Consider the following 24240-nt stretch of genomic DNA (forward strand, 5'->3'; position numbering starts at 1 on the left):
AGATAAAAGAGTAAGCTACACTCATAAGAGAATGAATGAGTCCCTTGAACATTTCTAAACAAAAGTGTGAGTTGCTTTGTCTATTATGTTCCAGGAAGTTTATCCTGATGACAGAGTGTAGAACAAATTAGATGGAGGTGGGCCATCTTGGAATCCCGTCCCATTTTATTAGGGTTAGGGTTATTTTATTTTATTTGAATAGAATATTAATATATATTAAATTATATTAATTTAATATATTTTATTAATATATATAAATAAATAAATTTTATTTATATATAAATAAATCTCAATTTTATTTATATATAAATAAATCTCAATTTTATTTATATAATACATATTATTATATATATTTATTTTTAATATATATTTAATAAGCATAATTTTCATTTTATTGATAAAAGCATGATTTTTTAACTGACTGGCTTACCAGATATTTTCATGTCCCATAATTATACTTTTCAAAATCACGCTTGGATTTTAAAAAGACCTGGGTCACATTTCATACCTAAGCTTCTTACCTACAGTGATCTGATCTTCAACTCAGACTTTTCACCACTGATACCCACATTTTCCCCAAGCTTTCAGTTTCTTTTACTGTTCTGGCTATATAGCTGCTTCTTAGTAACTTTAGTTACTAATCACCATGCCACTAAAAATGCATTTCTAACCTTCTCCTTTGTATTTAAAATAAGAACAAAACGGAGAGGCCACTGTGGCTATTTTCAAGTATCCTAAATGGCAAATTTTGTTTATGATGATGATCACGGCTATAAATACTGATGAAGGAAAGTATTGATTACACAAAGGTAATTTAGTTAAATGTGATCAACGCTACCCAAAACTAACGGCATTACCTGAAAAAAAGAAAAAAGTAGCAATATGTCTATGTACGGAAAGGGTTTTGGAATTCCCTTCAGTTGTTCCTGTGAGCAATCATTCTAATTCTGTTAGAATGGAGTTTTCCTTATCTCCTTATTTTATGAAGACTGGAAATCTAAAATAGTTTATAACCTTGGAAACAATTTTGCCAACATTTATAACTTTTTATTTTTGCACCTGTGATGACTTCTTACTCATTTAATCATTTCCAGGCCTTCCAGAAAATCTTAAGTGGGTATTTTTTTAAGCATCTTTAGAAGAGCATTAGCATGATTTTAAAAGAAATAAGTAAATAAGACATGACCGTGTGCTCTAGAAGGAAGCAGATGTGGTGAGTGTAATAAGCACTGAATTTGGCTTCAGGTGACTATGTCATCATGCATTGTTAGGGCTTTAATTTTATTGTAATTTAAGATAATATTAAACAGCTCATAGGGGAAGTATCAAAGTAGTAAGATATATAGAATTAGTTACTGATAAAATATAATGTGGATGCAACTTTCAGTGCCTTTCTAAAATTACAAACATCTCATAAATAATCACATGTCAATACATGTGATCATGTGTATAAGGACAATCTAATTTTTTTTAAATGGGTAAACAGCACTAATGCTATACTCTTGTTTATGTCTTCTAGGGGCAACTGGATTGGAGAAGCACCATATAAATTAGGGGTGCCTTGTTCAGCTTGTCCTCCAAGTTATGGGGGATCTTGTACTGACAATCTCTGTTTTCCAGGAGTCATGTCAAACTACTTATACTGGTTTAAATAAGCTTATCTTTTCCTCCAGCAAATATAATGGCTTCTGGGAATCATAGGCATAAATATATTGAATTTTGCACATATTATACATATTTTATGATAATCTTGTTTTCCTTTTACTATTGATTTGTAAAAATTAGTGTTTGTCAATTACGTTTGTTTAGTCCTTTGAGGTAATCAAACATCCATTTCCATTTTTTGAGCTCTAAGCCTAAATTACAATATTGTATATGTGTTGATGATATAGTGGATGCATCTGATTCAAAACTTGCTTTCCAGCGGAGTTATTAAGGATTAATTAGGACACTTTATTTCCACTGGCATCACTGTTTGACAACAATATTTTCAATCTCGAGGTATGTACTTTAGTACCCATTATCAGCGACTACTAGCTAGAATGATAAGAATCAGTCCAATGAAGTAGGGCATCAAAAGTACACTTTGGGATATAAACTTTTTTTATGGGATAAATTAAACTTGATCAACCAAAACATTTTATATATTAAAGTTGAAATTAGTTGTGTTGCTCTTAAGAGTTAGCTGAGGCTGAGAAATATGGTTTTTCTGCTTTTTTTTTTCTTTTGTCTTCTTTGCATTGCTCTTGACAAGAACCACTGAATGCAAATACATTAGCAGTCACTCAGACAGTGCTCCCAGGCTAGTTTCAGCCTAGATTGATATAGGTCTGTATTTCCAAACCAAGTTGAGGAATAATTTTCTGTTCTCAATTAAGTTTGATTATGCATAGAAAGCTGCTAATGAAAATTTCACTCAAGAGATTTGGAAATGCAAAATTTCCTCATTCAGGAAATCTAAGAAGAATCCAACATGTGGGTCAAGATGCTAACATTACATTTTAAATGTTTGTGTGCGTTTGTTTTATTCGGGTTATGTAATGCTTCCATCAAATTACAGAACAAGTTAATGTGGTTAGTTCCGGAATATAAGTAACAGAAGGGAGCTACTTGTTTAAAAGTCCCTACTTGTTTGCAGTTTCTTAGGGTGACTACATTGAAAGATGACAGATAGTTAAATAAATCCATTCAAAGGAGAAGAATCAATCATCTTGAAAACTAGGTTTACATGATGACAGGCAATTGGCTTGATTGCTTTTATAAACTGAATATGGTGACCAAATGTTTAGATACTGCTCTGCCTTTGTGAGTGCATAGATCCTATTAAAAATAAATATTTTGAGAAAATAAAATGAATTGAAGTAACCTTATGATTCAGGTCCCAATCTAAGTTTTATCCAATGTATCTAAGCAATTGGAGGGGAAACGCATTAGTGGGACATTTGCTTAATTTATCCAGAGAACAGTTTCCATCCTCTAATTTGCTCTACTAGCCCTACAGACTCAGTAAGTACTAATCTACTGAACGGTGAACTGTTCTCAATCCCGGAATCTGTTGCTGGTTTGCTTGTGTGGCTTGGTTTCTCAGTTCTAAAGGGCAATAATATTTGCTATATATTTCAGAGAAGTGCCTCTGAAAGTAAAATTACCGTAATAAAAATTGATGTATATTGACAGTGTCATCAATACTGTGCAGCTTTTATTAGAGAAAAAATTAAAATTTTCATGAGTTCCTCCTTGGCAGGAGCTCCTGTTCTTCTTCATGTTTATCCCATCTTCTTCTGTAGTGGCTGTAATGTATAAACATTTACATGAATAGATTTTTAGATTTAACTAAATTACAGCAATTGAGAAGAATCTCATTTTTCCATTCTTTATTAAGACAAAAGTGTCTTAAATAAAAAGCTTTGAATATAACAAAACTCCAGCTATATCATCAAACATGCCAGATTAAGACTAGTGTCAATACACTTATAACTTACGCTGTAAGTTTATTTATAATTTAACAAATGTGCTGAAAATAGAACGGGTGTATTTTTTTATTCCATCTACTGTTTAAAACTAGTAATATAAATTGGCCACGTGAAATATTTCATTTTCCAGGCTAGGGCAAATGAAAATTTGCTAGTCTCAACACAGTATGTGATATATTCTACAGCATGCAGCAGTGGCGCTAGGAGAGCTCTTTCTCAATGTGATTCCCATGAGCAGAGAGAGGTTGGGCATCAACTGTTTTATAAGAGCAACTTTAAATAGCTAGCACTGAGGTTTTCTTTTGGAAAGCTTTCATTCAAAAGGAAAGAGTAATTGGCATTTATGTCCTACAGCATTGATCCTCTTTATGGTGGATATATAATATAATATATATAATACACAATATTTTATATATATATTAATATACCACCCCTTATTCAGTAGAAAAGTCAAAATGTTCTGTCACATTATAGGTTTTTTGTTGTCCACATCATCAAAAGGCTGGAAAACTTTTTATTTTAGCTACCGAACTGATGGATTTCTGCAGTCTTAATGTTCCTTGTTATGATAGATAAGCTTGCTTTAAAAGTGTGGAAAATATTATTATTACATTTTTGCTTCTGTTCAGTGGTTTAAGCATTGTCACTTCTGAGGCTTATCAAAGCTGTGCTACACATTTCATTTAGCAGTCTGTGAAAGGACAGTTCATGCAGCTTTAGCACAAAGAAGATCAAATACTATGAAAGTTCAACCATATAATTTACTTGGAGTGTTTAAATTGAAATAATATACATTTTCTCATTTGCACATGCTTGGGTAAATACAATACATATTTTAATCCAGTTTAAGTGTTTTGTGTTCACACCCTGCTTATTAAATAAATGTACACGCTAAACAGATAATTTGAATGTATCCATGAAGGAAAAGTAAAACTTAGACTTTGGTTTATGGTCTCCCACTGTGTAACAACATTTTCCTAGATTGCCTGGTATTATGGGATACAGATCTTGATATGGGTAGGAGCCTTTACCTACCAAAATGCTGAGGGGGAGTAAAGTTAGATTTCCATTGATGTCTAATATTCCTTTGCTTTTATATGTTGTTATATATGTTTTCCATACTGTCACTATGTGTGTGAAGGAAATATTATTCAAATTTAGGCCTTATATACCAAGACATATTTAAATACATGTAAAATGATTTAAAACATTTATTCCAGGTCTTATGTTGACTTTTGAAAGGCCATCAGAGACTTAGAAATTTAAAGAATTCACTGGTTAATGGTGCTGGAAACACATTATAACCATTACACCCTCACTATAATTTTGAGATTTCTTTGAAACTAAAGTCTTCATTAAGTGTTAACTATCAGTAATTACTTTGGTGCTAAATATATGGTGCTAAATGAACTGCTAGTATCCATAGTTTTACAAATGTACTATTTCATTCACTGTTAAAAGTGTTGGCTTTCGTTCATTTGATTCCTGATTGAGGCCAGTGAACTATGTTTTTTCTCTAATAGCCCAACATTTTTCCGATGTAATAGAATATAAATATATTTCTTTAGAAGTTATTGATTTTCATTGGTAAACCTTTTTTTTTTTTTAGCTTGGCAATGTTCAAATCCAAACGTCACCTGTGTAATATACCTACAGCCACCATGCTACAAGCACTGGCGCCCTCTGGTGGTTGCAAAACAAATTATTGATGGCTACTTGGCATACAACAAAAGCCATTTCTGTGCAATAAAAATATAAGTTGCACAAATTAGATTTCTCTGATACTCCCTAAAACTGACAGTAATTAAAACTTCTTGATTCTAATGGCATACTTTTCTAAGAGAGTAATAGAGAGTTAATGTATCCTGGCATTCACTTTCCTGAATAGCAGTGTTTAACATGATTTTTCAATTCTAAAAGCTGATTAAAGTGGCTTTTCCTTCTTCTTCTGAAGGAGGTATTATAAAATATAATTTTTCATTTGGTTTACATCATAATTATGATTAGAATTACAGTGAGCAAACAGATTTATAATTGTCTCGCTTTCAAAAGCAGTAATTTATTTTTATTTAGCATAGGGTACAAGATAAAAAGGAGATATATTGAAATAATAATTCCATATATAATAGGATTATCTCTCCTCCTTTAATTGTTGGTCTAGAATTCAACAATATTATTCATTCATATGACTATGCTAATGATAAAATTTAATTATTTCATTCTAACAAATGTTGTACACATAAGCTTGGATTGTATCACCTGTAACTAATAAGGGCAATATTTATTGACTGAATGTGGTAATCTGCTTTGACAGAAATGTTTCTTAAACTATGAAAACATAACCACATAAAATAGCTTTGAAGCAGTTTCCTAAAGCTGTATTTTCAATTTTTTTAAAAGCAATATAATCCTTTTTACAATCAAAATCATATGCAGAGGGCAAGCCATGGTGGCTCAGCAGGCAGAGTTCTCACCTGCCATGTCAGAGACCTGAGTTTGATTCCCAGTGCCTGCTCATGCAAAAAAAAAAAGTAAAAAAATCATATGCAGATTTCAAGATATGAAACATAGAAAATGGATGTGCTGGGGCCTCCTCTTTCCCTCAGTGCTTGGGAAATCTCAGAGCCATCAGATTCTATCAGTTAGAACATCATTGGTCTATCTCATCCAGGTTTCCCCATTTTACTCCAAAATAATTGGCTAATGAAAGCAAAAATTTAAAAAAAAAGAGAGAGAGCCTAAGTAATTTGATTGATTCTTTTAGATACCCACTTCACTTTGCATGTGTTAGAAGACTCTTAGTTTCATGGAAAATCAAAATATTGAGATAAAATGGTGCTTGGTGACAAATAACAGGTTCTTGTGCTCTGTTACTTGACAAACAGAATTTTGGTACTACAATACTTTGAGAATTAGAGATCCTCGTGATGCACATATCAAAGCAATATGTTTTTAAAAATATAAATGTTTCGAGTATTTATATATTCCTAAAATATACTGTCATTTTAGATATTTTTTAAAAAACAGTTTAATTTTCATAAATGTTATTCATTGCCTAACACTGTAGCAATGAAAGGTGCCTTCAATGTTGTGATATGTCATGAACTTGTAAATACAAACAGTGTAAACTTCTGTCCTTATGGAGCATAACAAACATAGCTTTTCTAGTTCCACTATGTCATTTTTCTCCAATAAATGATTACAACAAACTGTTTTTGTTTCTACAGTTTATTTAATGGTTTTCTCTTCTTCACTAAGTAATTAGGCTACTCATTTTAAGACCCAAAGCGTTTCATGTCAAAGAAAAGAGATACAGTTTCAAAATAGTTAAGTAACACTGTAAAATTAAATATGAATTGGAAATATCAATACTAACTCAAGATATTTTCTTTTTGGCCTTCTGAACCCTGAAAAGGCCTAGAAGCTATGGCATTCCTATCGTGATAAGCACATTTAATGCACAGATTATTGGCTCAGAATACCAGCCACCACTAAAAGGAATGTTTGGCATCTCCTCAACTCCTATTAAACTAGTCCAAACTACATCCTCTCTCACATAGATTAGTGGTCTCAAAAAAAGGGGTTTGTGCACCCCAGGAAGTACACAAGACCATTCTGTCCTTACAAACACAAGAAATTCTATTTATGTTTAATTGCATCATAAAAAGAAAGACCTTAATTAAGATTTCTTGTGGGATAATGGATTAACAGCCTTTGCCCTCCCCTGGTCCGTACTTACAAAGGCCACGTGTCCTACAGGGGAGTGGTATTCCCTGCAGCAGTGGACAGAGGCCTAGGGCAGCCACTTCCTCGCCAAAGTGTTGCTTTGGGGACTTTCCCACATCTGCATTTTAGTGAACCATATAAGAGCATTTACTAATTTTTAAACCCAGTTTGTTTTTATTAAACATTAACATGTTCTCAAAAAAATTCCTGCAGAACCAAGATTGAAGATAACAGTAACGAAAGCACAAGAGCATGCCGAGGAGATTTAGCAGCTAATAATTATGCCGCTTATGATATCAAGGTTCTATCAGCCACATTATGAGGGAACAATCAAAATGACAAGTTGTACAAAGAATTTAAAAATTTAAGCCTGTTTGTAATAACTTAATGCGCTATTGTTAATGATGAACTTTTGCCATGAGACCTTAGCTGGTGACAGTTAAGCCAATACAGTTAACAAAACATTTTAAAACCAAAAGAAATGTAAATAAATGATTTTTACATTTATGAATTAAACAAAGCTTTTCAAAATTATTGAACTTATTTGTTTAGATTTCTCATAAGAAGAAAGTGCAAGTAAAATTTAAAATTAGAAAATAATATATAATATCAAAATAATATACAGGTGAAAATACAAGGTTTTTATAGCATTAATAATAAAATATCTTAAAATTTTAAAAAATTTTACCCTAAATTTTTATGTTATTTATATTTCATAGTATACACAATCTATTAGTGCATTGTATACTATTTAATATATGTTAGCACACGATATAATTTATACTATATACTGGGGGGGTAAACTTTTTTTTTTGGTTAACTTTTTATGAATAAGGTTATGCAAAAAAAAGTTTGGAAATGGCAGGTGTCAAATGCTTTGGCAGCCCCCTAACATGTCTTCTGCTACCACTTTTGTTCTTAGACAGTTGCATTGGTCAACTGAATGTCATTTCAGAGCCAGTGTCTAATAATACCTGAAATGTCTGGTTTCCTTTTCCCCAGTGTGCAGTCACCTGGATAAAGGTCCAAAGGTCCATGTGCAAAGGTGCGGGGGAAAAATGAGCGGTATAAATTTTGAATAGAGTAGTAGGTCCTTCATCAAGGGGGCCTGGTCTTCCCTCCATTCAAGGGTTTCTGGGTTTGTAAACCATTTCAAGTCTGGGAATTGACTGAGGGGCCTCGACTCTGTTTTTGTGATTTAAGTTAGACTTTTGTGCACAGAACAATTAAGCATTTCATAGACTGCCCATTAATTTCACAAAATATCACATCTGTGGCTGTAGAAATAAGACTTACTTTCAGGGCACATATAGACTCTTTAATGTTCTTCATGAAGCACTTGAGCTGGGAATTTGAAGCCTTGAACTCATCCCTTTCTTTAACTGCATCCAGCATATTTAGGAACAACCAGCTGACATCATTTTGCTTTTAAACCTTGTCAAAGCTCTGTTAAAGTAGTGAATACCCAGTTACTCAGAACCTTCCTTTTTATAAGCAATTGAGTAGCCACATCCAGAGGTGTTATTTTGTGTATCTCTATTGTCAGTTCTACCATGGACTATCAGTGCTATCTCGATCACCGGAAATAGAGTCATTAGTGCCTTGGATCTAATAAAATGAGAGAACTAATTCTAACCCAGAACCAACTCAGAACTATCATCCTTAAGATTCTGTTTCTTGAGAGCCATGCTCAGCACTGTTGTTATTAGTCAGTGTTCTCCACAACTGAACAGGAGATTCTGTTTATATATAAGCATGTGTTAATATTGTTATTATTATAAGAACTGGCTCAGATGACCAGAGTGCAGACTGCAAGTTGGAAACTACAATGAAGATTTCTGTAACGTCCCCAGGAGAAGCTGGCTGGCTAAAGTAAAGATACATTTTTCTTTCTGACTGCTGGAATCATCAGTTCTCCCTTGAAGGCCTTCAACTATTTGGATGAGACTTCAATCATTGCTGAAGGCAATATCCTTAGTTGATTGTAGATGTAATCAGCCATTCGTAATCAACTCACTAATAATTTAAATCCATGAAATACCCTCCCAGTAACAATCAGGCCAGTAATGACTTTACCAAAGAATTGGACAACAAAACCTAACCAAGTTGACACATGAACTTAACACTCACGACAGTCTACTTCCACACAGAATTTGCATTCATCTTTTTTTTATATATACAAACCACATCCAATGACTTTCTTGCACAAAACCCTGTGATGACTGTCCTATGAGCTCATAAAAAAATCCAGCCCCCTTATCACAACTTACAAAGTGCTATTGAGCTGGCTGATTCTTCAACATCCTTTTTTACCTCTTTCCCACTGCTCACTCTTCTCTAATCACATTTGCTATCTTTGCATCAAGTTCATCCCCTCCTTGGGACTTTTTCTCTTGTTCTTCCCTCTGCCTAGTAACACTCACTTCCCAGATAAATGTCAGGCTATTTTTCTTGCTCACTTCATTCTGACCCCTCCCCAAATGACACTCTCTGACCTCCATATCTAAAATAGCCCCCGTATCTCTCCATCACTCTCTTACTTTATCTTTGCATTAGTTCCCTCATAGCACTAACACTATGGCAATTGCGCTAAGAATTGTGGTGTGTGTGTGTGTGTGTGTATGTGTGTGTATTAGTGTCTTGTTTATTGCTATATTCCCAAAGCCCAGAAATATACTTAGTACTTTGTAGGAACCCGATAAATATTGATTGGATGAATCAATGAATGAAGAGAGTTGTGAGGATTAAATGAGGTAATGCGTGTAAAGCATTTAACACTGTTGCTGGTAAGGAGTGAATAAAAATCATTATTCTTGCTACTGCTATTAATTTTTCATGATTTTTTAATAAATGACTAGGAGTCTAACGGATCTACGTTCGTAAAGAATTCAGGTTAACAGAGTTTGCCCCAGAAGCGGTTAATCAAGTCTCTTTCTTCATAAAACCAATATCTTTCACCTGTTAAATTATACCTAGGAAAAAGTCTGTAGCTGAAATCAGCATTAAATTAATATATTTTTGGGAACAGGCCCATATAATCTGAATGGTCGATTCACGAAACAGATTGCCTAGAGTGACATTTTTATGTTGGCCCCTGATTTCACCCTTATTTGGAAAAGAATGAGGTAAAGAATGCAAGTTCTGGGAGAATAGCACCAAGTTCTTTAGCTCTCTCTTCTACTGTTTATATTTGAAAACTACAGCAGACAAAACAGAGAAAGAGAAAGAAGAAAGGAATGAAAAGTTGTTTGCTAAGGGCTGTATTTGTTCATTAACTCCAACAGGGCCATCTGGAAATGACAGAATTAGCTGTCATCTTTGAAATCTACTCTTTGCCCCATAGCACTCAGTGAGTTCTAGTGTACAGATTAAGAAATTGAGAATTCCATTTAAGCTGGATTTATAAACTTAAGCCATAAAGCAATTTGAATGAGAAATAGTCACACAGAAAAAAATAATAAAGTTAAAGTGAGTAAAATAACATCATGGAGATAGAAAATAAAGTGGTAAATGATACTATATAATAAAACAAATATGTATGACTATAATTAGATGAATAAATTTTCAGATGAATTATAAATCCTCCCCAAAGTGGAACATAACATACATGTATTTTTTAAAATATTTTCCCATTTATTAAATAAAATGAATCACTATAGTAATAATCAAACCTTTTGTGTTATCTTTACAGATAAGGAAAATAATGAGTTTTAGTAATGTTCTTCAGTAAGGGTGATGTTGACATTTTGGGTATGAAAACATTTTATTGTGAAGAGCTGTCCTGTACTTTGAAAGGCATTTATTACCCCTGGTTCCTCAAGGCTTCTAAATGCCTATAGAAACCTCTCCTGGATTAAATTTCTCTGTGGACTGCTCCTTCTTACATTGCATTGTCATTATGCACATAGTTACTTTTTTTTTTTCCGCAATACCTTTTGAGTTCCAACGATGTGCCAGGCTTTATGCTGGTTCAGAGCCACAGCAGCAAACAAAACAGACAAAAAGCCACGCCTTCATGGACCTTACATTCTACTGGGGGAAAGTGAGACACAGACTATGCTAGAGGGTAATAAATGCTATCAACAAAAATAAGTCAGAAATGGGGAACAGGAAGTGCACACAATTTTACAAAAAAGGTCAGGAAAGGTTACATTTCAGCAAAGGTCTGAAAGATTTGAGGGAGATGGCCATGTAGAGGGTATTCCTAAACGCACACCATGTGGATATCTTGGTAATAATTTTCATCTACTAAATATCTTCACAGTAACAATCAGGCAGTGCTTGCTTAACCAAACAACTGGACACCATAACCTAGCCAAGCTGATGCATGAAATTAAACACCACACACTTGTTCTCTTTTTCTTTTTAACAAGTGAATCTTGGTTAATTAAAAATTTACTTGTATTGCGATATCTTCATATACCATACAATCCATCCAAAGTATAAAATCAGTGGTTCAAAGTATCACATAGTTGTGTATTCATGATCATTTTTAGAACATTTGCATTATTCCAGAAAAAGAAATAAAAAGAAACTCCCCCAAACATCCCATTCTCCTTACCCCTCCCTCTTTTTGATCACAAGTATTGCAATATACCCGATTTTAAGACTTACAATAGAGACAGGCAGTGTAGTACTCACAGAAAACATCCAGAAGTAAATCCATACAAACAAGGGCAACTGACTTTTTTTTCAGTATGATTGTACAATCATTATCAAAGATCAGGGCTACTGGATTACAGCCCAACTTCAGGTATTCCCTTCTGGCTATTCTAAAACACTAGACACTAAAAGGAAGATCTACATAATGAGTCAGTAGTCACAAGCATTTGTTAAATCCCAATGTCTCAGTTACACCTCCATCCTCTCATTCGACCATTCTCTCCTTCTTCCAAGATATCTGGGCAATGACTATTTTAACTCCTTCGTGCTGGAAAGGGGTATTAACCTTATGGAGAAGAGGAATTAAACTGGTTGCTTTTTGGAGAGCAGGATTTATCTGCCCTAGGATCAAACTGGAGGTCTCACATTTCTGAAAAAAATAAACTTACTAAGAGGAACTTTTATAGAGACTTAGAGCCAGGGTACTCCCTAGAGCTTTCAGTAGTACTGCTGGTTGAGCATAGAATGTTATGGTAGTTTGAAATATCTGGCTAAAGTTATATAAGGGTAACCTTCAGAATGACCTCTTGACTCTGAAATCTCTTAGCCATCGAAACTTTATTTTGTTCCATTTCTTTTCCCCCTTTTGTTCAAGAAGGCTTTCTCAATCCCATGATGCCAGGGCCAGGCTCATCCCTGGGAGTCATGTCTCACGTTACCGGGGAGACTAATGCCACAGGAAGTCATGTCACCTGTTCTCTTTTAATTAGTTCATTTATTCCACAAATATTTATTGAGTAAATTTTATGTATCTAGGTACTTCTTAAGATAAAAATCAGACAAAGGGCTTGCCCATTGGAAGCATTGCAATGGGGATGAGCAGAAACAAAGAAATGAATAGATATATGATAAAATGTCTAGTAAATATGAGTTCTATGAAAAAAAAATAATAGCAGGGAAGGAGATAGAGAATGAAGGACAGTGGTACTTTAGATGGGGGGCCAGGGAAGGCTTCTCTGAGGAAGTGAAATCTGAGTAAATACCTGAATGGCATCTGTTCTTTGCCAAATGAAACTGGACTTTGTACGATATCTATGATATCTTTATTGAAAATACCCAGCACTTTTTAACATTTTCAATCTTTCTGTTGCATTCAAGGCAGGATTTATTCCTTTTCTTTTTTCCTTGAAATTCTTCTCTTTTGGTTCTGTATTCTCCCAGTAGACTTCCACTATCTCTGGAACTTTTGAATGGGTCAGATGAAAAATAATGACCTTAACTATGGTTGTGAAACTGAATTTATTGCATACCTATTGCTAAATTTGTCTTTCCAAGATCAACCCTGACATGTAACTACCTATTCAAATACTTCCTTTGCATCTTGCCCCCTTTAGTATAAATCCAATCTTTCCTTATATTCAACCTCCCTTATGATGAGAACATAGTTTTATATATGGTTTTCCCTGTTATTCTTCACTTACTCTGCTTACAGATGAGCTGATACCATCACCTACCTGTTATCACTCATATCTAGCCTGCATTTCCCAACATCTCCGTCTAGTCTTATGTGGCTTACATTGTCTGGATCTGTGCGTGTGTTCATGTGTACGTGTGTGTACATACTTCATGGTGCAAAACTTTAAAGCATGGCTTTAATTTTTATCTCCTTTGGGGATCTTTGGTTTCCCCCTTTACATGTACGTTCCCTTTCCTTGGAGCACCAGTAACAATTGAACTGTACCCTTATGATTATATTTACGCGTTTCTAGCCTGCCTTATGCTTATCGATGTACATTTTAAAATATTTTAAATTATACTATAGGATCTATGCTGAAGTCGTCTTTGTATCACTCCCAAAGTATTAGCACAGAACAATCATTCGCTGTTGAAAGAATTAATGCTTTTGAATAGAACTGTGGTCATGCTGCCACCTTATTTCTGCCTGCAGGTACATAAATGACCAATAGATGCCACTCTTGCAACTTTACAGAAACTTAGAAAAGTCATACCAAAGGAACATTTAATTCTAATTTTGCAGTACCCATAACAAATAAAAAATCGACAGTCAATGCATGGCCTCAAAACCCACACAAACAACATGTGAATGATTTGAAGTTTTCCAATCTTTGACAAAGTAATGCAATTCATTCTTTCACTAGACAGGCAAGTGGATGGTGTTTGACTAAGAGCTAGAGGAACTGAAACAGAGTTATAAATAAAAATAATTGTTCAGTGCTATAGTCCATATTTAATTTTAAAGTATTTTAAAAAAAGTGATATGACTACAGGTAATATTTGCTTAATACAAACTGAGAAATAATGGCAACCTAAGAACTGATCTCTTTGTATAGCAAATCTAACAATTTTTGGCAAAACACAACTTTATAATTTAAATAATTAAATTAGTGGACTGTAGGCCATGAATATTATTCAGGGTATTTTAAAGCACCTATTTAATTTCCTAATTTTTTAGAGTACAATATACAAATAAAAAACCCTAATCAAATCAAAAGTATATAAAGGCATCACCTTAGAATATGGCCACCTTTTTCCATATTTCACATGCATATACCTTCGTACATATTCAAATAATGGGTTCCAGGTTATTTGCGTGTTACCCTTTTCATTGGTGGAAGAGAGAGTCAGTTACAATGCAATATGAAAAATGTTATGATGCAGTTTCCCAGAGCATCTAGTGTACCCCAGGGTAGACCTGGGGTAGTTGCTGAATGGGGGCTCTTAGAAAGCTTTTGGAAAAAGTTGATATCTGAATTAAATTTCCCCTTTCTATCCATCATATTCATGATCTGTAATCACAACCGAAATTATACATTTCTCTGATCTACTGAGATTTTCCCAAAAGTGTTAAAAAAAAAAGGGATTTGCCCACAGATCTAAAATGCTCTAAAACCCCAAGCATAACAAACAAAAAGAAAATGACAGTTAAGCACATCATAGTCAAATTGCTCAAAATCGAAGACAAAGAAAAGATCTTGGAAACAACAGGAAGTACAGATATTAACGGAGCAATAACAAGACCGAGAGACTAAATAGAAACTCTAGAAGATGGAACACAAGGGAAGAATGTCCTTAAGGTATTAGAAGAGGCAAACCTCCAAGCTAGAATTCTGTACGTATAGATGCTATCCTTCAAAAATTAAGATAAATGAACATGAGTGCAGATTCTTTTTTTAAAGTTGAGAGAATTTTTGCCTGAATACCTGCATTATAAGTAATACAGCAGTTCTTCACAATCAAAGAAGGTAATTTTATAAGGATAAAAAGTATAAGAAGGAATGAAAAGCATCAGAGATGAATATGTAAGTGAATATATAAGAATTGACTAAAATAGCAATTATACAAAAAGAAAAAAGGAAATAAAACAGCAATCATAATGATGTTTTGTGGAGTTTACACAATAATACAAAGTACTGAAGGATGGTAGATGAAATTAAGCTGTTGAGATTCTTACCTGATAAAGAAATATAACAATATTAAGGGAACTGCAAGAAATTAAGAAAACATCATAATCTCTAGGACAATAATTGAAGGAATAATAAATAATGTAAAAGTAAAAGCTAGTAGAGCAGAAAAGTGGAAAAAGCAAACATAATTAATCCAAAGGAATTCAAGACAGTAGGAATAAACAAAAAAGATGGGACAAATAGCAAGACGGCAGATTTTAATCTAACTATATCAGTAATTACATTAAAGTGTCACTTCATTTTGAGCCCTACCTCACACAATACACAAAAATTAATTCCCCATAAATTCTTAGACACATAAATGAAAGTCAAAACAATAAAGGTTCTGAGAAGAAAATATAAGAGAATATCTTTATGACTTTGGGATAAGTAAACATTTCTTAAACAGGACCAATAGTCATTACCCTTAAATAAATAGATTAATAAATTGGACTTCATTAAAATTGAGACCTTATGTTTTTCAAAAGGTGACTTCAAGCCTACCCAGATATCAAGATAGAGAAATGAAAAAACCTGAGGCTCCATTGCTCCACAGTAGCTTTGAACACCAGCAAGAATTGGCAGAAACATCTTTCTCTAAGTTTCAGAAAAGTTAAGACTACAATAAAAGGGTAAATGCCAAATTAAAAAAAAAAAGGCTGTGTATAAGTAGTAGGATCTCCTGGTGCCCTGACAGTCCCTCCCTCATCCCCTCATGGGCTTGGAGCAGGCCAGCCACACTCCCAGTACAGTTCCTTGGTCCCAGTTCCAAAGGTAGTAGAGTAACACTCATGCACATACTGGAAGCATATGTGTGTGAACCAGCTGTCCGGTGGCGGCCTGAGGGACTCACTGTACCAGATCTTACCCTGTGAGTAGAGGGCAACTCACAGAGCTCTCTAATGGAGAGCAGTCAAGTGGTTGCCTGGGGCAAGGAGTTGCTGGTTGTAGGATAAATAATGCACTACCCAAGACGGTAAGGAAACTGCATCCTAGGAAAGAGGGAATATTTGTATCTGTTAAAATAGGGGACATTCTAGAGCCAAATGCACATGCCCAAGATACATGGATGAGAGAAGAAAACATACCTTTAGTGCTGTCCTTTCATATTATAAAACATTAACACGCTGTAAAAAAAGTGCATACAATTTTCACTACAATTTCCCTGAAGGTTTCCACATGGATAAAAAGTTGAAAAGATTATTTCTAATACGTTTCCATGGAAGACTGAAATTATTTCAGAGAAAAATCAAAATTTCTGCTAATGTATATAACCAAGAGACTGCCTAATAGGAAAAGAGGAGTCTATTAAACTAGAAAAACACTAAGTATCTTGCTCAGTCTGGGCAATAGGTAGAAAGGCTATCTTTCTAGCTCTAATTTGTAGTATCTTTTGTTCACCAGCATTTGCCAAATGGGAAACAAAATGGCACCTTTGGACATGGACGATGAATGGACAAATATCTACACTGGTATTCCCCTAAAATTTAAGCTGACCTTTCTTTAGTAAGAGTAAGGTCTTGGAAGAAGACCTCTTGATCTGAGCTCAGCTGCAGGTAGCAAATTCATCCTGCCTATGCATACTTCTCTTTCTTATTTTCCAAAGTTATCATTCTCCTAAGTGAAGCCAAAGGACTCCAGTTTTTGTTGACAGGGCTTTCAATTAATACAGTTGACTTTAAAGCAATTTACTGAACTAATTCTTTTGCTGCCATCAGTAAACCTGAGGTTAAAAGGAGAAATATCTCCAATAAACAACTGCCAATCAAGTACAATTATCCACTGCAATCATAGCAATTCTAGACCCTAAAAGAATTTCCAATGTTTGAAATCAAAACATGAAGTTATAAAGACTATTTTCCATTCAGTCATTATTATCTTCCTTGGATTAAAATGTTTCAATTTCACCAGATTCTTCAGATCTGTTTCTTTTTAGTATTTTGTTCAAAGGTTGCCTTTTCTACACCCACTGGTTTTGCTTCCCAGAACAAATAAGCATTTCCACTAACCACGGCCTATAGTTTGGCGGATTCTTGAGCAGAGGCCTCACTGCCCGCTTCTACACAATAATTTTTCAAAAGGTATAAAATCAGCTTCTGGCTTGGACAGACCTTGGGGGAAAAACTTTACACTATCTTTGATCTATATATACCCCCACCTCTGCATTCTGGACATTGGTGTCTTGGCTCTTTGCAGACTTAAGAGCAGGGGTACACATCCCTCTCAGCCTGCTATGAAGATATAACTGGGCTCACCTGATTTTAATATAACTACTCTCCCTTTTGGCACTCTTTCTGCCACATTCAATGGAAAACTGGACAGCCCCACTCTCTCAAGTTCCATTAGGTCTTTGTGTTCTTTAAGTAGCCTTTACTTTATTGAAACCATGATTGGAGTTTCAGTGCCTAAATCATTTGCCCCATTTCTAACTTTAAACTTGATGCTGAGGCCTTGCTCAGGCACTAAAGTAAGAGTGAAGTATTGTTTTAATTATTAAATTCTCCTTTTCACATTTGGTACTATTGTCAGCATTGGCACACTCTTTCAAGGAAAGGACACAAGATTTTCCTCACACTAAAGATAATACCCTTTTACCTCACTCTCTGTCTTCTTGCACACACAACTACCTGAGGGTCCCCTCTGTAGCATCTTGCAGTGTCAGCTCATTGCAATGCAAAAGATAAGCCTTTTGGGTGTTGTGGACGAAAAACAGTGTCACGAAAGTTTTCCAGTGGGGTCTGCCTCTCTGGCCTTCCCAATGAGAAGAAGTGGAGAAAACTATCTTTTTATATACTTTGCTCTTCTTCCACATCCAAGGAAGGATGAGATGATAGAAGAATGGATTGGAGACTTCTGGAAAGTGAGTTGGAATGAGCTAAGTTTAAAGATATTATGAGAAGTTGTGATGTCCTATTTTCCTAAGCTGTAATGCACCCATGCTGCTTGGATCTTTTATTGTTCTCTGCTCCCAAAGTTGTGGTTTAGAATCATTCTGGGATATCTTATTGGCACAATTACATGTTGTGTGCAATGATGGTTTTGTTTTGTTTAATCACAGTTATTTACTCTACCTACTTCTATTTGTTATGATGGAGCTGGAGGAAGCACAGTCAAGGAGAGCTTTCCATTGGCTGGTCTGTGCCTATGGCCAGATCACAATGGTAATGCACCCCTTTACCTAGAAGAGTTCCTGGAATATGGTGGACCTCAAAAATCAATCTGTGGATTGGATAGGCACAGCTCTGTTTCTCTGTAATATCAACAGATCTTTCAGTTTTTATGTCCCATAATTCTCACACTGGGTCTGTAAATACTTAGGTCAATAATGATTGCCTGGGCCTTCTACCTAAGCAAGAAGGTAATAAAAGAACTAGGTCAGTAATAGGTTAACTTCTATAAGACTACCTTAGTATTCCAGTGCCCTGAGAGAGAATACAGCTCTTGTCTTTTATCCTAGCACTCCTCTGTTTGCTCTTGGATCTCCACTGATTGGGTTCCTAGTTTGTTCCTCTAGTTCTCTCATCAAACAAAATGCCATCTGTGAACTCCAGTCATCTTGTGACTACTTATTATTTGGAAAAATTCTGTGAACTACACATATAAACTTGAAACTCTAAGATTTACTGTCCCTTTTTGGCCCAAAGCACTACTCCTGGACCTCCAAAATATAAAATGCCTTACTATAGGTTTTTGCATACAGATAATTTATCTTTGAATTGATATCTTGGCTCCAGATATACCCTCAGACTTATTTCTACTGGACTAATAATCCTGATGACCCCATTATATGCTTATCTTTACCCTCACTTCCCGGGGAGAGGAGGAGAGAGGGGCAGGTAGGAGAGAGGTGGCTATGTAAACTTTTAATCTGTCTCACTATGTCTTCCTCTTGCATACTCCATTCATTGCCCAAGCAAGCTTGGTTATGATATTTCCATAACATCTTCCTGACAGACTCAGAACATAGAGACAGAACAGCATAGACTCCAGAGTCAGAATGCCATTTTTTTTGAATCTGGCTTTGAGACTTTGGAAATTATTTATTCTTATTTTATCTCAGTTCCCTCATCTATAAAATGTGGACAAAACAAACCTCACAAGTTTGTTGAGATGATTAAGAAAGTTAACACGTATAAAGTGCTTTTAACAGAGTCTGAATCATAGTGATCTTTCAAAAAATGTTGGTTATTCCTTCTGGTCTTGATTTTTAAAGAAAAGGCAGCAATCCTTGAGTAGATCTGTCCATCTCACAGCACACCAGAAAGTAGTTTCAGTATTTTCCATGCACATTTCCATGGATATCATCCTCCAGAACTTAATTCAAACAGCTCCTATGATGGTTAAGTTTGTAAGCCAACTTGGCTAGGTTATGATGTCCAGTTGTTTGGACAAGCAAGTATTAGCCTGATTGTTACTGAGAAAATATTTCTTAGATTTAAATCATCAATTAGTTGATTGCATCTATGGCAATTACATCTCCAATCAATAAAGGAGACTGCTTTCCGTAATCTAATTAGTTGAAGGCCTTAAAATGTAGACCGAATGATTTCAACAGTTAGAAAGAAGAATTTATATCTCTACTTCAGCCAGTCAGATTCTCCAGGGGAATTCTTCAAAACCTTCATCGGAGTTCTCAGCTTGTGGCTTGCTCCATGGAATTTGGATTTTCCAATCCCCACAGTCGTATGAACCAAGCCCTATAATAAATCTTGTAATATTTACATGAACATACACATACATCCTGTTGGTTCTGTTTCCCTGGAAAACCCGGACTAACGCAGCACCTCATTAAAGAGACCTTTGCCAGCATGCTTTCTAACATAGCTCCTGACTATTTTCTATTTTTAACCCTGTTTATTTTTTTCTAATAAAATAAAAAATTTATTATTTTATTAACGATTGTTATTTTTTAATGTCTCCCTCACTAAACAATATGTTTAGAGTGTGAAGACCAAGTTCTTAAAAATATATTTATCAATAATATTTGGCGAATGAATGTTGAAATATCACAAGACCATCACAAACTTCAAAAAAGAAGCATTCCTGAGAAGAACTGGAAAAAACACAGATATTTTCAGAAAATTCTCAGAGATATGCTTATATGCTTTCCCCTAAATATCCTTATAATAATTCGATATTATATAGTCTTGTTGATCCTTTGAAAACTCAAACTCCAATTTTATTACATTTGGGCTTGAAGTAGAACTTGACATCATATTGTGGTTTATCTAAGCTACTGTCTAAAATATAGTCAATTGGAAAATTGAACTCCACTCCTGACTCTGAAAAACTTGGGATCGATGAAGTCAGCAATGCAAGCTCTTCCCTAAGAGTGCAAATGTACTTCAGCTTCATACTCTTCTTCTTGCTAGTTACCTGTTCATAACAAAAGAGAAAAGACAGAGAGGGTGATTTGGTTTCTGAGATTTCCCCAAGTTTTATGCCCTAGGAATGAATGAATATGTCCAGTCAGGTCAATCTAATTCGTATTTATTAAGTGCCTCATAGCAGTCATAATACAGTTAGCTGCCAAGGATACAAGGTAAGTTCCTGCACTTTATTATGAGGACAGAGTCCAATTAAATAGTCAGATACATTAAAAAGGTAACTAAAATGTATTATCAAAATTGTGATGATAAGGCAGGCCACATTGGCTTAGCAGGCAGAATTCTCACCTGCCATGCCAGAGACCCGGTTTGATTCCCTGTTCCTGCCCACGCAAAAAAATAAAAATATTATGATAATGCCACTACTGTGTGAATACTGGGAAGGTGCATGAAAATACTCAGGTCCCATTTAATGCATAATCATTCTTTGTGGACCACTGGACCCTGCATGTCGGTTGAATTACATACTCCAATTTAGACGTGTTCTTAATATTAATCTGCAGTCCTGTGGGTGTGCACCCATTGTAAATAGTGCCTACTGTAGATGCTATTTTTAATTGAAGTATGGCCAATTGAATGAGGCTGGGCCTTTGTCAGGACTACCGGAGGCTTTAGACAGACAAAGCCTCAGGAGGGGCAGGAAACCGGAAGTAAGAGGGAACGCAGAAGTCAGTGGGAACCGGAAGAGAGAGGAGAGGACATCTTCCCCTAACAGGAAGCGGGGGTTCAAGCAAGTGAGTCCTGTTGATCTCCGGTCACCAGCGGTGGGATGTTACAGACTTTCAAAGAAAGCATCACCTTGCCGCTAATTATGGACTTCTCTAGTGTCAGAGCCATGAGCTGATAAATTCCTGTAGTGTATGGCAGTCCATTGTAAGGGGTGTGTCATAGCAGCCTGGAAAATTAAGCTACTGCAGTAAGGGAATTTGTTGTTGTTTCTTTCTTTTGTTTGTTTTTACTTAGACTATCTCATTCAGCAATTAAATCTGGCTCTTGAAAACTGTTTTTTCCCAGTGCCCTTTGTAGTGTGGGATATAGTACAGTATAGAAAAGGGGATGGAATTGGAAAATTTCACAGTGCATTTATGGAGCAGCAAGAAACACGATGTGAAGCAAGGGTCCAGTTACAAAGAGGCAGGAGATGAGACTGCTAGAATAGGCTGGGTCCAGGGTATGTAGGATGCTTTATAACAAGGAATCAAAGAGTTTCTATAAGCCAGAGGTATCTACATGTATTTGTGTAAAAATATATGTATTTAGGCTCTATCTTTTAATCTAAAATAATTTTTGAAATACAGTTTATTAGCTATTTAAATATATTTTAAAGATAATATCAATACATGGCAAAAATGTTCAGAAAGTGTTTATTAGGAAATAAGTTATTATAAACTTACTCCTAGTTGTTAATTACTTTTGATGGTATCAGTGAGAAAGCTGTTATTTAATAAAAGCTGGGTATTCCCAGAACAGACACACAGTTTCTGCCTGTTTTGATTTTGGCAGTGCTTTCAGAGAAAGGGCATGAACAGGGACAGGTGGCTCCAAACATTACAAGGATCAGAACTTACCACATAGTGAGACAGATCAGATTTACAGAAATCCTTGGGCTTCTTGGAGAGTGCCAGTCATTATATTCGGCTAATAAAGCTGAACTAATAAAGTTTTTAAAAATGAGCCACAGAAATTGGGCAGAGGTTTTATCATTCAGATGTGTGCTTCCTCACATATGGAGCAGTTCTGTTTTGGGATAGTCTCCCATGTTTTCTTGTTTTTATAGACTCTGGAAGGCAACATTTCTGAAAATACGAGAACCATTAATGAATTTAATGGATGTTTTACTTGTAAGAGGTACATGGAGTGATTCCTCAAAAAAAATACTGTAAAAAGTTTATTTTCATGCGTTTTCAAAAATGTTTTAACAGCTTTGTTGAGCTATAGTTGGTCTGTAATAAACATGGACAGCACAGATCTCTTTAATGCGATGCTAAAGGGTGAAAGCGAATCCGTGTAAAGGCCTGGGGGGAAGAGAGTCCCAGATATAGGAAGGAATAATCCAGAATTGAGGATGTATACACGGGAAACAATCACCACAGTGAAGATAACATATCCATTACATGGCTTGTGCCCTTTGAGGTGCCTTCCCCTCAGACCCACCCCAGTTCCCGGTAACCTCTGTTTGGCTTTCTGCTTTCATAGATTAGTTTGCGTGTTTAAGGATTTTTACATAAATGGAATCATAGCATGCATAATATACACAACAAGAAAGAATGTCAGAATAATTATGCTTATGAAAATTTTTGGCCAAAAATTTTTTAAAGAATATATTTTCTTAAGTTTTCTAGTCCAGAGAAGTTTTGTGGTAATACTTATGTTCAGTTTTATCAAGAGAAGCCCTCATTATTTTGTTTTGTGAAATTTCTCAGTTAATTTTGGAAAACTCAAATACTTTAATAAATATTTGTAAAAAATTAGGGAGAAAAAGGAATTATCATTTTAAGAACAAGGAATGAAATCAAGAATTTGCATTCCTCAAGGCCCTCAGGCTTATTAATAAAATCTTAATAAAAAGACTTGGCAAAGTTTACAAAAAACCGCTTTGCTGATTAGTGATACAGCTGTCTTTGGTCCTTTGTAAACCTTTGCAAAATTTCATGTTAAAATTTCCTAAAATGTTTAGGATTGTAAGATTTTAACTCACATTAAGAAAAGCACACACATTTTTACTAATCAATTGAAATTTGCCACTTTTTCATTAATAAAGGTGTCTTCTCCCCTGGCTGTGTTGGTAATATCCAACTGAGCTAACCACACTTTGCTACTGACTTCCAGCTTGTAGTCAATCACGCATGTTTGTGAAATGCCTGGCTGTGATTTTGTCCTGATGAGGGGAAATCCATAAGACATAACTCAAATGAGCTAACTTTTCCAGAGAATATGGAACAGTTAAATAGAGATTCCTTTGCACAGACTTTGAGACATAAGAATTCATGTTGGAAACAAGGAGTCAAAGGACCAAAAATTCATGTTTAGAATGTCTCTTATCTTTGAGGCTTAGGGGAAGATAGTGGAAGGAAGCCAGAGCCCAGGGGACATGCTAAACCTGGGGACTCCATTGTGTCACTAGGAGTTTGTTTGTAATCTCCCAAGTACCCTGGTTAAAAAAAAAAAAAATGTCTAGGATGTTGAGATTAATTGCCATACACCCAGAGTATCAAAATTCAGACTATTGAACACTTTTCATTCTACTAGGAAGTGAAAAAAATATTCCTGAGTTCAGAAGGAGTTGTAATATTCATTCACTGTTATGAACTCGAGTTTCATCATTCATGGAAAAGAAAATTTTTGAGTATGAGTCACTCATGTACTCTGTATTCCAGTTCTTTCTTTTGGTGGGCTGAAAGCCTCAGGCTTAATAAAGACAAAATTATCCTCTCAAATAGAAGAGTAAGATAATGACAGTGTGGTCTGTGATTACCTCTTACAATAAACCCATTCCTGCTTTATTATCCTTCATAGTACTTACTGCCGTAAGACAAATAATATAAACATGTTTGTTTGTTTTTGTTTTCCTCCCTCCCCTAGACTGAA

General features: G+C 35.1%; 1 protein-coding gene across 1 annotated transcript in view; it reads left to right on the forward strand.

Annotated features, from left to right (window-relative positions):
* Window positions 1-6682, forward strand: part of PI15 (peptidase inhibitor 15) — a 38803-nt gene extending 32121 nt beyond the window's left edge. The window contains exon 6 of the mRNA XM_077167029.1: window positions 1520-6682. Within this exon, the coding sequence (XP_077023144.1) occupies window positions 1520-1655 (136 nt within the window). The 3' untranslated portion in view covers window positions 1656-6682. The remainder of the gene's footprint in view (window positions 1-1519) is intronic.
* The last annotated feature ends 17558 nt before the right edge of the window (window positions 6683-24240 follow it).

The sequence above is a fragment of the Tamandua tetradactyla genome, chromosome 6 (genome assembly GCF_023851605.1).
Source record: "Tamandua tetradactyla isolate mTamTet1 chromosome 6, mTamTet1.pri, whole genome shotgun sequence".
Classification (NCBI taxonomy): domain Eukaryota; kingdom Metazoa; phylum Chordata; class Mammalia; order Pilosa; family Myrmecophagidae; genus Tamandua; species Tamandua tetradactyla.